This window comes from Neltuma alba, unplaced genomic scaffold, assembly GCF_004799145.2.
Source record: "Neltuma alba isolate B1F8T4 unplaced genomic scaffold, ASM479914v2 tig00012250_pilon, whole genome shotgun sequence".
Taxonomy (NCBI): Eukaryota; Viridiplantae; Streptophyta; class Magnoliopsida; order Fabales; family Fabaceae; genus Neltuma; species Neltuma alba.
Window position 1 is genome coordinate 216209 of NW_021636776.1, and position 13447 is coordinate 229655.

The following is a 13447-nucleotide window of genomic DNA, read 5'->3' on the forward strand; positions in this document are numbered from 1 at the left end:
CCTTGATGCATTTATGATTTTTATTATCAAGATGCTTTAATTTTCAAAAGAATTGAAATCTCACTCGCACACTCTCTCTCCTGCTCACAGATATGAGAATATCATATAAAACAAATGGATGGTACGTTCAGCTCTGCAATCTGCATTATGTGAGAGGGTACAAATTATAGAAGAAGGGTTTTGTTTTGTTTTGGTTTTTCTTCTTCCAGTCATTGTTTAATCAGCACGCATGATGGGCACGCGAAAGGAAACAGGGTGTACACATAGTGTTTGATGTTATGTCTAATAGAGCATAATGCACTTTCCTCATTTGTACAATGAATCAGATTACATGAACCGAGCAAAACCCACTTTGCAGGACCACTTTTGCTCCAATAATCTCATCTACACTGACCCTCTCTACTACTCAGATCTTACTAGTCTTCCCCAAAAATGGGACAATTGTGGGTGTGGAGAGATAAAGTGAGGGAGAGACAGAGAGGCATTACTGCTAAGGTATACGTGTCCATACAGTGTGGAAGGCGAAGTGGACGTGTACCCAGTTTTGTTAAGATGGCACGAAGAGCCTCGCTGTCTAGCATGTGAATGAGTCGTGGCTTTCCCTCTTCTCTCTCTCTCTCTCTCTCTTGCATGCACACACTATAGCCTACCCAACTGACAGTTTTGATTCATTAACTTGTGAAAGTGTTCAGTAATTCCCGTCTTTACGTCCTCCCTTCCCTAAACGTGTTTGACAAAAGTGACTAGGTTTGACAGATGGAGTGTGAGGCAGTAAAAAAAAAAATATACGTCACTTACGCCTTACTCAGTAGTGTTAGAGTAACTTATTGTCATTATTTGAAAGTTAACAAAAGCCTAACAGAGATGAGAGTCAGGACAAAACTAGTCTAGGATTTGAGTCTATTTCTCTCTTTGTTTTCTCCCCCACCTATCCACTCTTTGCAATTTCTATCCAACTTGTTCGACTCCAAAACTAGCTACCAGCTAGAGAAACCTTCACACAGCCAATGGGGTGTTGAGAGAGTTTGATAAAGATTTTTATTCTTTTCATTTTTTCAACCACTCTTCCTGCATAAAGGAGGCTCTTCTGTGAGAAATCCAATTCAGTTCTTCTCCTAGGAATCAAAGATGAATGCAATCGCTTCAGAATGCAGTAGTGGTTGTGAGTCTGGCTGGACTCTATACCTTGAACATTCTCTCCTCAGGCAAAATATTTCACATAAGGATACTCCATTTATTGGCGGAAATGATGGATTTTATGAAGACAAGGACAAAAGAGCCAGGGAAGAGGATACTGCAGAAGAGGAGGACTTGTCTATGGTTTCTGATGCTTCTTCCGGTCCTCCACATTTCCTAGATGACGAGGCTTTCTTCAACGAAGACAATGGGTGCTTCCATTCTGAATCTGAGGCAGAAAAAATGGTTAAGTCTGCTAAAAAGAAGCAGAGAGTTAAAGAAAATGAACCCTGCGGAGATCAACACCTTCCATCTTTCCTTGATGATACTGCTAGCTCTCCTGTCTTTGACTTTGCCATGGTATGTTAGAGCTAGCATTAAACTATTTGAATCTCGTATTACTATAAAGAAAAAAATATAGACTGCAGGATATTTTTTCCTCATACAATTATTGACGATTTTTTCAGAACAATGGAACTCAAGCTTCAACAGAGGGCGCGCTAGATTATTCACAGGGTTTCTCTGCAACTTATTTTGAGGTACTTGTACCTTCTTTAATTATTCTTTCCATTTTATTCGAGGGTTTAAAATTTGTTTGAAGACTATCTTGACTCCTTTGTGTTCTTGCAGGAGAGATCCTCAATCCAAGATCACTGTGCTTCTTACAACCATCTCTATCATTAAATGAACTTCAGAACAGCCAAGTAAATACCCGTTTCTTACTTGGTTCTGCCTCTGCAATGCCTGATTTTCTCTGTCGTCGGTCAGTTACATTATCCGCTTAGTTGTTGCTTTTGAGGAAGATGGAGGGGCAAGAGATAAACATCAGAATTCAAATCAGTTCTTTACCTTCAGTTATTGAAGTTGATGCAGTGGAGGACGTTAATGAAGATCTATGAAGAGAAATGATCAGAGTGTTAAGCGTGGAAGGAATTTGATCTCAAAATGTGTTCTGTTCATTCCTTTCCTTTTCTCTTTTAGCTGTCAATACAGACTGAAGGGGGAACATGAAGAAATAGTTTTTTTTTCCCTTGCAAAATTTAATTCTCTTTGTGGATGAACAGTGGATACATACATGTGAACTGAGTTAGGCAGATTCTGTATGAGCATGATCGATTCGTGTCAGCATTTCACCACTTGCGATTCTTGCTAAGGCATTATAAAAAATTCAATCTTGCGATTGAAAAATCGACACTGTTTTAATGTCGTAGAGATCTGTTCATAGAAAATTTGTTAGTCTTATTGAACCGAAGGGGATAAAAGAAATATCATACAATTTTCTTCTGGGGTAAGGTATGGAAAACTATGATCCTCCTTAGGTAGATAATTCAGAAAAAGGCTACAGTTTTCGACTTCATTAGGTGAGACTCCCTACATCTGCATTTGGATTTTAATTTTCGTATCATTCGGATGAATCTTGAAAAAGACTTAATCATTAATGAGGACAAGACCTTCATGAATGTTTGGAAGAGTCCAGAAAAGGTTTAGGTTGTTCGGAAAGCTCTAGTCTTTCTTCTAATTAAGATTAATGCGTAACATGCTCTCAGAAATGGACAAGATATGGCAAATGAAGCAGTCATGGCAGGGTGATGGTCAAACTCTGGATATTCACAAAGATGAGGATGGAAATGCCAATCTTCATGTCAGAGTAATCTATACACTAGAGAATTTTATTCTCTTGGTTAATATGATAAAGAAAGGATCTCATTAAAAAAGAGTTTTCATCAGAATCTTGAGATAATTAATTGATACTAGTTTATTTCTTAAAAACAGAGGTTTTATTCATTTTTAAATACTTCTGTTCAGTTCTTTTTTAAAAATTCAGGAGATACTTCCAGAGATCTCCTTAGCCACAAGAACACGCCTCATTTTTGCTTAGGATGTTCACTTTATCTTTGCCTTGATCCTTATTATAAAATTATTATATTAGATTACTTTTATTTCAAAAAATCACTACTATAAATCTCAACAATTAAAAAAAAAAAATAGTCCTAATAACAAGTCATCACATGATGTATGAAAGCTTTTCTCACAATTCTATAAATATCACGAAATTAAATCTATAAATAAGGGTTTTAAGATTGGCCACTTGGGGAAACATTTCTAATCCACTTGATAATTTTTGCCATAATAAATTAAAAGAGCACAACTATTCATTAATTCAACGATTCCCAAGTATAAGGGATTCAAATACGCTGATTTTTTTTTAATTTCTTATTCTTAAGAATTGATATAGGATTCTATAAGGAATATTATGGCTTGAGGATTAATTAATCTTGTTTGTAACTTTGAATAATTAATTTCATCACTTCTTAATGTAATAACATGTGATTTGATAAATTCCCACAAAAAGTCTAGAAAACATAATCGTTCCATGTAAAATTTAAGAAACTCATCATTAAATTAAAAATCCGATTATTTAAGTTTTCAATATATACTGATGATGAGCTAAGTGCATTACAATACTTTCTTATGATTTATGAATAGTATGTGGTACTATTTTAATATTTCAATATTATGTATAGATTATTTAAAATATAAATATTTAAATAAATGTTTATGTGTACGTCTTGTTATCTCCAAGTTTGTCTGCTGGGATGCTGTCACAAGACTTGATGTCATTAAGAAATAAACCAAGAGTCTTAGCTTCTTTTAATTATTTATTCCTTTACTTATAAATTATTCCCATTTATTTATTTTTTTGGACCCCTTTCAGTTTATATTGAGATTTAAAAAATAGGGCATGTGATGTCACAAAGTTTGAGAAAGGCACAGCAAAATATGGGCCATTTAGAATTAATTTAGGATGTCAAATTCCAAATTTCTCCCTTCCCTTACCCATGTTGTTTTGTTCCTCATCTATAACTTTATCAGATTCGAATTGATTTTGTTTATTGAAAATCCGAATTGTTTAATTATCCTGAAAATGACATCTTAGAAGTCTGTCTGGAAAAAGTGCGACTGTCATGTGTTCGTTAATATACTAATCAACTCTAATGATCTTTTTATTTCTAATACGCCTTTTATTAATTAATACACTAACTAATAATTTTCGTTTAATAGATTTTTATAAAGGTAAAACGAGGGTAAGTAAAGACAAAAGAAACGCACAAATTGTATTATTTTTTGGAAAAATGGTGAGGGATAGTCAATGTATAGCTGCATTCCATCCATGAACTTGGAAATGAAACACACACACACACGTAAATATATATACGTGTGTGTGTAACGAGGTAACATCATTTTGATTCCATGCCCTTTCCAACCACCCCCTCCCAACTCAAAATTCTCCTACTCTCTTTTATTTATTTTTAATTTGAAATTGAAATTTATAAAAAAAATGTAATTAATAAAACATAATTAAAAGTGCATTTCTCAAAACAGCAACTAGCACCCTAAAAAATTGTGAAATCATATGAAGTACTACATGATCTTTCAACACAGGTGTAAGATGGCCTGAATTTGATAGATCATTAATGTTAGACTATTAATACAGGTTGAGACATGCACTTTTTTTAACCAATAAGTAGTTAATTAGCAATTACTGCTTCTGGCGATTAATATAATAGCTAGATAACTAATATGTTGATATTAAAGAAATTAGTTATTTATAATAGATGTGTCTAAATTTTCCTAAATTATCCTATTTAATTATGTGAAGAGCCCCTTAACATTGCAATAAATAAGAATACTTTGAACCAAAAATTATAAACTTGGGAGGTTTTAAGAGTACATTAATAAATATAACAGCGATTTGGGTGACAGATGTAGATACTCAGGATAATGAGGAATAAGGAATAGGTTTTTCTAAGAGGAAGATGGACATAGCATCCTTCACACAATATGTAACAACTATGGGCAAACATAATTGAAATTAGCAGAATCAAATCAACATGTAGTATTATCTTTGGTTGTTATATAAAGATCTGATTTATGGTTTAAATTAAGGACTCAAAGTAGTAACTAGTCAAATTCAAACAACTCTACCTAGTAGAAGTCAAAATCAATCAACACCCATTTTGGGTCCCTTTAACTAGCTAAGATGTGGCCCTTTCGTGTTGCATACAATTATACTCTCCCGGTCCCTAATATAAGACTCATTTAACTAATTTGATTAGATTAAGGAAGTTAGGTAAGTTAGTTAATTATAAGAAATGTGACACGTTTTTCTTAAAATACCATAATCATCTTTCTTAGTACCCCATCTTCTTCTTTTATTTGATTATGGTTGAGGGAATGGATAATTTAGAGAAAATTGATAAATATGATAAATGGGTCTTATATTTAGGATCAAAACCAACTCAACAATTAGATCCTATATTAAAGACCGGAAGAGTATATCATTATGTGCCTAGTCAGTGGTTGGCTTCTTCTACTCGCAAACTTCCCATACCAACATACATATCAAACAGTGTTTCAACTCTCACCCTGCGACTTTACGTATGAAAAGAATCAAACTTCTTCTATATATGTAACCTTTTATTCCACAACGCGTTGCATGAATCTGTATCTTCCAAAGTTCCAACAACTTTGTTTCCATTGGAGATTCAATACAAATATATATATATGCATATATAATAATATATGAGGGTTAGTCGGCAGGTTTGATGAAAACTAGGGCTTGGGATTGACCTGGAATAGTAGATATATCTATCTTTCTGTCTGGAACTCTTTAAAGTTGAAACAGTAAATCCTCAAGTTACGCTAACTTAAGGAAGGGGTCACATAATGGGAAGATTTGGTCACGGATAATGTTGCCTGTTAAAGTGTTGAGACTTCTGTATATATATGTCATGTGACCCAGAAAATTATACCCCGAACATCATGGGATTTGACTTTCAATCCTCAGTTTTTGAGCTTATTACGCGTTGAAGCTGAAGCTACAATAACTCATGTTGGGTCCACCCACCAGCGGAAAAATAAAAAAAGGTAGTGTTTGGATACACCATACTGGTCACAGTGGGATCACAGAAGTAAGCAATTAGTCATATATCAATTAGGACTAACAATTTAATTTGGAATAACATTCAAAAGATGTACCTCAAAGGCATGTTGGTTCAAAAGCTATATTGAAGTAGCTTTCACGTTAGTGTTGGAGAAAGCCGAAAAACAAAATACACGCTAAGGACTCGTTTGCATGTATTTACCTGGTGTATTTATAAACATGTTCACATAATAAATCAAGATAAAATTCTCCTCGCATATTTAGTATTTTGTAAATCATGATTTTGCTTATAAGTCATTTCAAATAAGTCGTAAGTTTAGAATAGACTGGATTACTAGTTGGTTAATAAGCTTTTCCTTCAAGGCCTTGATTTCTATTCCTCCATTGATTTCTTGTCTCAAAACTCACTACTACAAAAAATACATTTAACGGCGGTTAGAATAAGCTTTTTACGATGGTTTTGAGACCGACGTCTATGCCATCGACATAAAATGTAGAGGATTTCATGACGGTTTAAGAACTGTCGTGGTATGTGACTTTTCACGGCGGTTATATAAATAACCGCCGTGAAATTTTTTTGTTTTTTTAAGCTACGTTTCATCCTACTGATCAGGATGGAACGGGAGAACAAAGCCTCAAAGGAAGTCTCTCACTAGTTAAAAGCATTCTGATGGAGTAAATATAGATTCTTTCCCGCTGTAATAGTGTCACTTAACTTCACCTTCAGCCACCAAATCGAAGCAACTAGCATTTAATAAAGATAAAATCAAAGACTTAGATCTGCTAAAAATCAGATCTCTTTAAACTCAGATTAAACATCATATTTTTAACCAAAGAAAATAATCATATCAAATCACAAAAAGTATGAAATCCACAGAAAGAATGGAGGTGAAAAACTCACAAATAAGAATGAAGAGGATGCGGCGATGGCGACGACAACAACAACAGCGACGGTGATGGAAGAACATGGTGAAAATGATAGAAGCAATGAATAAACGCCAACAAATGTAAGAGGAGGGAGAAAATCGAGTGAGGATGATATCAGGACTATGAGTTCTGACTCTGAAAAGTGAAAACTATCACGCAATGATTTTAAACTTCTGAAAGACTTTTTACGGCAGTTATTTAAAAAACCGCCTTTAAAAGTTCGCCTATAATTACAGAAATGCCACCGTTTTTACAATGTTTTTTCTAATAACCACCGTAAATTAGCGTCATAAAACTCTTTTTTGTAGTAGTGACTGACTATTAGGGTGATGAAAATTTTGTAATTTTAAACAATTTATTATTTATTATGTAATTTTACGGGGAATTATTTTTGGACACACAATAACATTTTCTTCTGGATTCATTGTTACTGGTAACCCCCCACTCGCTATTATTTTCATTCTTTGCCACTGTGTTTATGTTTCTGCCTTCGTGATGATCTCACATATGCATTTTGGCTATTTTGAAATCATCTGAAAGGTATGTGCAATTGCTCATTTGATTCTAATTTCAAATTTCATAATCTCCCGTTCTCATGATACTGTTAGCAAATTTTGCAGCAAACCATCACTCTTTTTAATTATATATGCATGTTAGCGGAAATGCGACCTACAAATGGGGAAAACATGAAAACAAAATGATTTTTAAAATGAAATCAAGTGTTTAAATAAGTACTTAGATATTTATTTTTCAACAAATTATTACAGTATATGGTATTTAATTTGTTGATCTCAAAGAATTACATACGTGTTTAAATAACTCAAGTGTCAATGATTCCCTTATAAGAGACCCAAATGTCATTTTCCCATTGGAAACCTCTTCTCGGTCTTGACTTAGTCATTGGTTTGATTTACTTAGCGAAAAGTCTATAAAATATATCAGATTAATCTTTATAATTCTTCATTTTTTGGTTAATTTTGTCCAATTTAATTCTGCTAAGCATCAGATCAGGCCTGTTATCAACCTTATGTCTGAAGATAAAGTAAAACAGGAAAAAAAAAAAAAAAAAGGCAGGATTGAAGCGACCAAAAATTTTATGGGGTTTCAGGATCGAAAGAAACAGGAAATCACAATCTACCGACCATTATAATATCTACATTACTAGATGAGTGGAATAATAATAATGTACAATTTCCAAAGTAATGGAGAAGGGGCAGAATGTAAAAGGGAGTTTTTTCATTTGTTAGATTTAAGCCAATCAAGGATACCTTTTTCTGTATCAGAAAGCTGATCTTGCTGCTTTGCCTTCAATGTTCCCTCCACAAGTTCAAAATAATCCTTGTAGTTACGCTTGTAATAACTCTCCAGCCTCTGCAATATCACACACAATTTGATCAATTCACACCACAGAAATAGCATCTCAACTATACTATTCAACAGCCAGTAAAAGAGTATACCTCTTTGTCATTTTTATCTCTGTTTTCCTCTGATTTCTTGAGGTATTCTGGAAAAAGAATTCAACAGTGAGAAAGAAAGCGGAAGAGAAAACAATAGAGGGGGAGAGAGCGAGGGAGGTGTACTCTTGAGAAGGAGAGTTCTGGAGTCAGGGACTTGATCAGTGAGGGAGGCGGCCGCGAGGGAGGATAAGAGGAGGCCTCTTCTACTGGTGGTGACGGCGGAATTGGGCGGCGATTTAGGATGCTTTCTGTGAGAAACGGCCTGCAAGTTGGAAGAAGCATACTTGTTCACTGTTACTGTGAGTGCCATCAGTATGCTTTGGCCTATCGAACTCATCTCACCGCTTTGCTGCAGCCACCAGTTTTCGCTAATGGATAATGAGGATGCGGTTGCTACTGCTAAAGTGCCCACCACGCATATCCCAATGCTTTTACGTTACGTACTTCGGTCGTTCAATTCACATTCTCTTGCTTCATTTTTGGAGTTTTCACCGTAATATCCCATCGAACCTTGAAGATTTTGTTTTTTATCACATGTTGTTCAGTCATTCGATGCCATTTTATCATTAAAAATGCTTGACACATAAAACTGAAACTTCAAACCTGGCATAACATAAATTCAAGGTTTCAGTCATTCTAGGCGAACACTTCTTTTAATTGAAAAGAAATCACATTATTGGTCACTTCAAAAAGCACCCACGAATATCATACTTTGTTCGGCGGAATCAAGTCACAAACACTTTATGCTGGTTTGCTTTTCGATTGAAAAAAGTGATATTACAATTTTTTTTCTTTTGAATCAAAGTCACCCTCATATCGCTTTAATCTTGTTCCGTAGAAGTAAACCTCCTAGACATTATTGATGAATCATCGTGTTGATGGCTCACTTGATATATTTTTACAAAGTATGAACATGGTATCTGAACATTGTGGCGGCCAGTGAATCTCACTCCAGAAGACGCTTGTGTCTACACCAGACAATGGCAATCACGTACAGGAATATGGTGCCCGCGGTGCTGCCACCAACGGTCCAGAGGAATTCCCGCATCCCAGCATCAAAAAGCTCAATATGAATGTTCATCCCAAAAATGCCAGCCACCACCACTGAAGCACTCACGACTAGGGTTGCCGTTGTCAGCATCACTCCCATTTGCAACAGATGGTTCTGCTTGTCATCCAGCATAATGTTGATGTAGTCCTCTGTGTCATCCACGTACTCCCTCAGCTTCAAAACAGGGGGGGGGGGGAGGTTATTCCAAGTAATCCAAGCAAATATCCAAGCATTGATGGAGTACTTTAGCACCCCCAACGTGATATGAGTAAATCTAGACAAAAATAAAGTATCTAAGCGTTGGCATGGGGTCTAAAAGATGCCGTGCATGTTTTAAGTGTTTAGAAGGTATCTAATCTAACGAGTGATAAATTGTTGAAAATCTTTTTTGCTCCTCAATGAACTGCAGGTATATAACAAGTGATACGAGCATCAATTCTGTGAATCCTTTTATTCAACAATATACTGTGAAGTCTTCAACTCCTTCTGCTTGGTTCCTTAGGAAGAAACCTATTAAGCTCTAGAAATTCAACTAGTTCAAGCCCAGTAGTTATCACTGGCAAAGCAGCAAGTCCTCCCAATAACTTTTGACAGGAAACATTGATTATTTGTTTAAATCTCCTACATATAAATTGGCACATTCACAGGTCGTCCAAGCATCCTTCAAACATGTCATCGCCTAATCAATCGGAAAAATTAAATGTTTCAACTTGTTTTTGCAGCAAAACTTCTTATAACCTTCAAGTGAGGCAAAAAAATAGCCACATGAGGCTACAAAAAAACGAGTCTATCTACAAAAATTCAATAAATTTGCAACCGTGGATAGTTTGTTCAGTGTGCCATCAATTTGCACGAAGTATGCTTCCAAGAGCATTCAAGCTCTTCTACATCAAGTTGCTTGGTAATAGTACTGTAGGTAGCGCTAGTACGAGTTCCATGGCTGTCCCTGCCAAGTGCATTTTGATGATCTTCATAGCGAGCAAAACCACCCCCAGTTTCCAATGATATTTCCGCAGGTATCCTAGTACCAGACAATTAAATGATTATAGATAAGACATTCAACACAGTAAGTATTCAATGTGATCAAAATGACGGTAAAATTACATGCCTGCCATCCATATCAGTTTGAAGTTCTTGATCTTCCGTGTCATCTTTATCATTCATGGATGAGGCTGAAGAATCCTCAAGCTGCTGAACTAACTTGTCTGTCAGATACATCTCAGCCATATCTTCATCATCATCTAGCAGGTGTTCTAACTCATCCCGTACCTGGAGATGAGTAGTATGCAATAACAATCAAAAGTGTGCCACACGAAAGAAAATATTCAAATCACAGATGAAGGAACGTTTGTTTAATGGGTAACATCATCAAAGATTAATTTGCAAGGAGGTAGTCAAGGTTTGAAAAATACCCACCTTTTGAACTCGACCAGTAATTGCAACCAAGCGGCTTTTAATTTGACGAACACGTTCCAAGTTGAGAGTACTAATCTTTGAAGTCAGCTTATCTAAGGCAGGATGAGCCTCTTGCTCCAATGTCTTTGCCTGCTCAAAGAGATGACAGAAAAATAAATATGTAGGAAGTGAGAAGATAAGGGAAGAAAAATAGCAAATGAGCAAAATATATGTACTTCATTTTCTAACACTCCACAAGCAGCCTCAAGGCATGCCTCCAGTGCTACAAACTCGAAGGGGAGAATCTTCATCCCATCTCTATTTTGGAATTGTTTCTCTTCTCCTTTACTTTCCCCATCCTGAATTCGAGGACTAACAGTTCTAGATTGTGGCTCTTCCAAATCATACAATTTTGTCCAGGTTGAATCATCGCCATTTCCCTCCTGTACTATTGAGAATAATGATGACAATGATAACACACAATTACCAGACAAAATAAAACAAATTGTATTAGGTAAATAAACAAGAAATAAAGCACACACAAGTCTATAGCAGACTCATCTTAACAGTGTTGGATAAAACTTGCAATGATCAAAATGGCTTTTTTTTTTTGGGGGGGGGGGGGTCTTAGGAGTCACTCTATAAAGAACTTAAGAGGTGATTTTCATATCTAATCTGATCCCTATTATATTGAACAAACCATCCCAAACTACTTGTATCAAGATATGCTAACTGATAGAGCCCTCAACTCTAATAATCTTGATATCGAACAAAAACCAGAAATAGACAACAACACGGGACTGATAATACTGTTATTGAATAATAAAGTCAGATTACAAGGGAAATAATGACTCAATCCAATCCCATCTCCCTCGTACACTCAAACTAACAAGAAACAACACAGCAAACACACAGCATGAGCCACTGGACATTCGAGACAAAACTACTCTACAGAGACACTTCACTAACCAAAAGACTGAACTCCCCCTCCCCTTGGCTGGAAAGGCTTTCAAAACCCACAAAAGATGACTCTAACTTAGCTCATACCCCTAGACAGACCCTAACAGCTAACACATCACTAGGCTATCAATTGCTTTTCCTTAAAACCAGGACCCATAGGATAATCCTTTGAACTAGCAGTATCGCAACCTTTATCCCCTTTTTATTCCATGATTTCTACTATAGGTTTAATAAAAAAATTCAGCAACTCTATCACTGACATTGCACATGTTGATATAATCGACTCCTTGCTGCTAACGTCCATCTAGTAATGACTGCCATAATTTGTGCACTTTCATAAAGACAGAAGACAATTGGATAAACTATGAAAACGGGGGCTACATTAGATGAAATCAAGAGATCTTAGAAAATTTCACGGCAAACAGCGATTTGAGAAACATAAAATATAAAATGCAACAATCATAAGAAATTTACAATAACAAAATGAAGAAGGGTGCAAAACCTGAGCCTTAGTGGCTTGATGATGATGCAGAATTCTTCTCTGAAACTCCTCAACAAAGGGGGTGACGGATGGGTCCCTCGAATTCAACAACAAAACTTCATGAGCAGTGATTATCGCTTTTATGTGCTCCAAATTTATGACGATCGCTCTCTCACGCCCCAGAATCGTGGAAGGATAGGACAGAAGTGGATCCAATATCCGAAGGTCTCGGGCAGGCAGGCCAGTTCGGCGCATGACGGCGTGCTTGCCGGCCTCCACCACTTGCGTCTGGCCAGTGGCGTCAATTAGAAGCCACGCTCTGACGCCGGTGCCTTTCTTCCGATGAATGACTCCAACGGAGATTCCGGCGGCGGTAGCTGAGGGTCGGGTTACATCTGGGTCCCCTTCGTTAGCAGATTTTAAAGGGTCGCGAGTATTTGCCCTCATTTGTCAGTAGCTTGTGCAGTAAACACAGGTTAGGTTTACTCAATCAGAGGGTTTTTAGAAGAGATCCCAAGAAACCTATATTGCGATTGATGTCCCCAGAGCAAGCAAAGTAACTGGCGAACCCATCCCACCCTCTCCCGCCGAAGAGTCGTCGATCTGGGCAGCCCGAGCTTGCTTCCCGAGAATCTGTTTCGTTCCTTGTGAGTATCTTTATTGATTTATTCTTTATCGTAGATTTTTTTTTAAACTGTGAACGGATAATAAACAAGTACTACCCCCGTTCTTATATAGACCCCGTTTGACTTTTTATTTGGTCCTATTATAAGACCCCAATCTATTTTTTCTCTCATATTTATATATTTTTCCAAGATAGTCCTTCTAATAATGATAGTTTTCTAGCCAATAACACTTAATTAGTAAGGATATTTTAGGAATGACATACTTATTTATTACAAATAACCTAACTTAACTTACTTCCTTAATCTCCTCCAAATAAGTCAACTGGTTTTATAATTAGAACCGGAGGGAGTATTAAATAATAAATAATAAACCATTTATTGATAATAAAACAAAAATATGTTAATGATTTAACTATATTTACAAAATAT

At 36.0% G+C, this 13447-nt stretch overlaps 2 protein-coding genes and 1 pseudogene across 3 annotated transcripts; 1 reads left to right on the forward strand and 2 right to left on the reverse strand.

Moving 5' to 3' along the window:
- Positions 1-1011: 1011 nt before the first annotated feature.
- Positions 1012-2100, forward strand: LOC114725366 (uncharacterized). Its single transcript, XM_028911867.1, has 3 exons — positions 1012-1536; positions 1644-1715; positions 1807-2100. The coding sequence occupies exons 1-3, from the start codon at positions 1129-1131 to the stop codon at positions 1858-1860; spliced, it is 534 nt and encodes a 177-aa protein (XP_028767700.1). The 5' UTR covers positions 1012-1128; the 3' UTR covers positions 1861-2100.
- A 3578-nt stretch (positions 2101-5678) lies between these two features.
- Positions 5679-9012, reverse strand: LOC114725367 (uncharacterized). Of its 2 annotated transcripts, XM_028911868.1 has the most exons (4): positions 8629-9012; positions 8506-8552; positions 8317-8419; positions 5679-6126 (listed from the first exon to the last, which is right to left on the reverse strand). In XM_028911868.1, exons 1-4 carry the CDS (start codon positions 8840-8842, stop codon positions 6038-6040), a joined length of 453 nt encoding a protein of 150 aa, XP_028767701.1. In that variant the 5' UTR covers positions 8843-9012; the 3' UTR covers positions 5679-6037. The 2 variants fall into 2 exon arrangements, with proteins under 2 accessions (XP_028767701.1, XP_028767702.1); XM_028911869.1 differs by lacking the exon at positions 5679-6126 and having other exon boundaries at positions 8125-8419.
- Positions 9013-9187: 175 nt separating this feature from the next.
- Positions 9188-12993, reverse strand: LOC114725365 (magnesium transporter MRS2-3-like; annotated as a pseudogene).
- Positions 12994-13447: the final 454 nt, after the last annotated feature.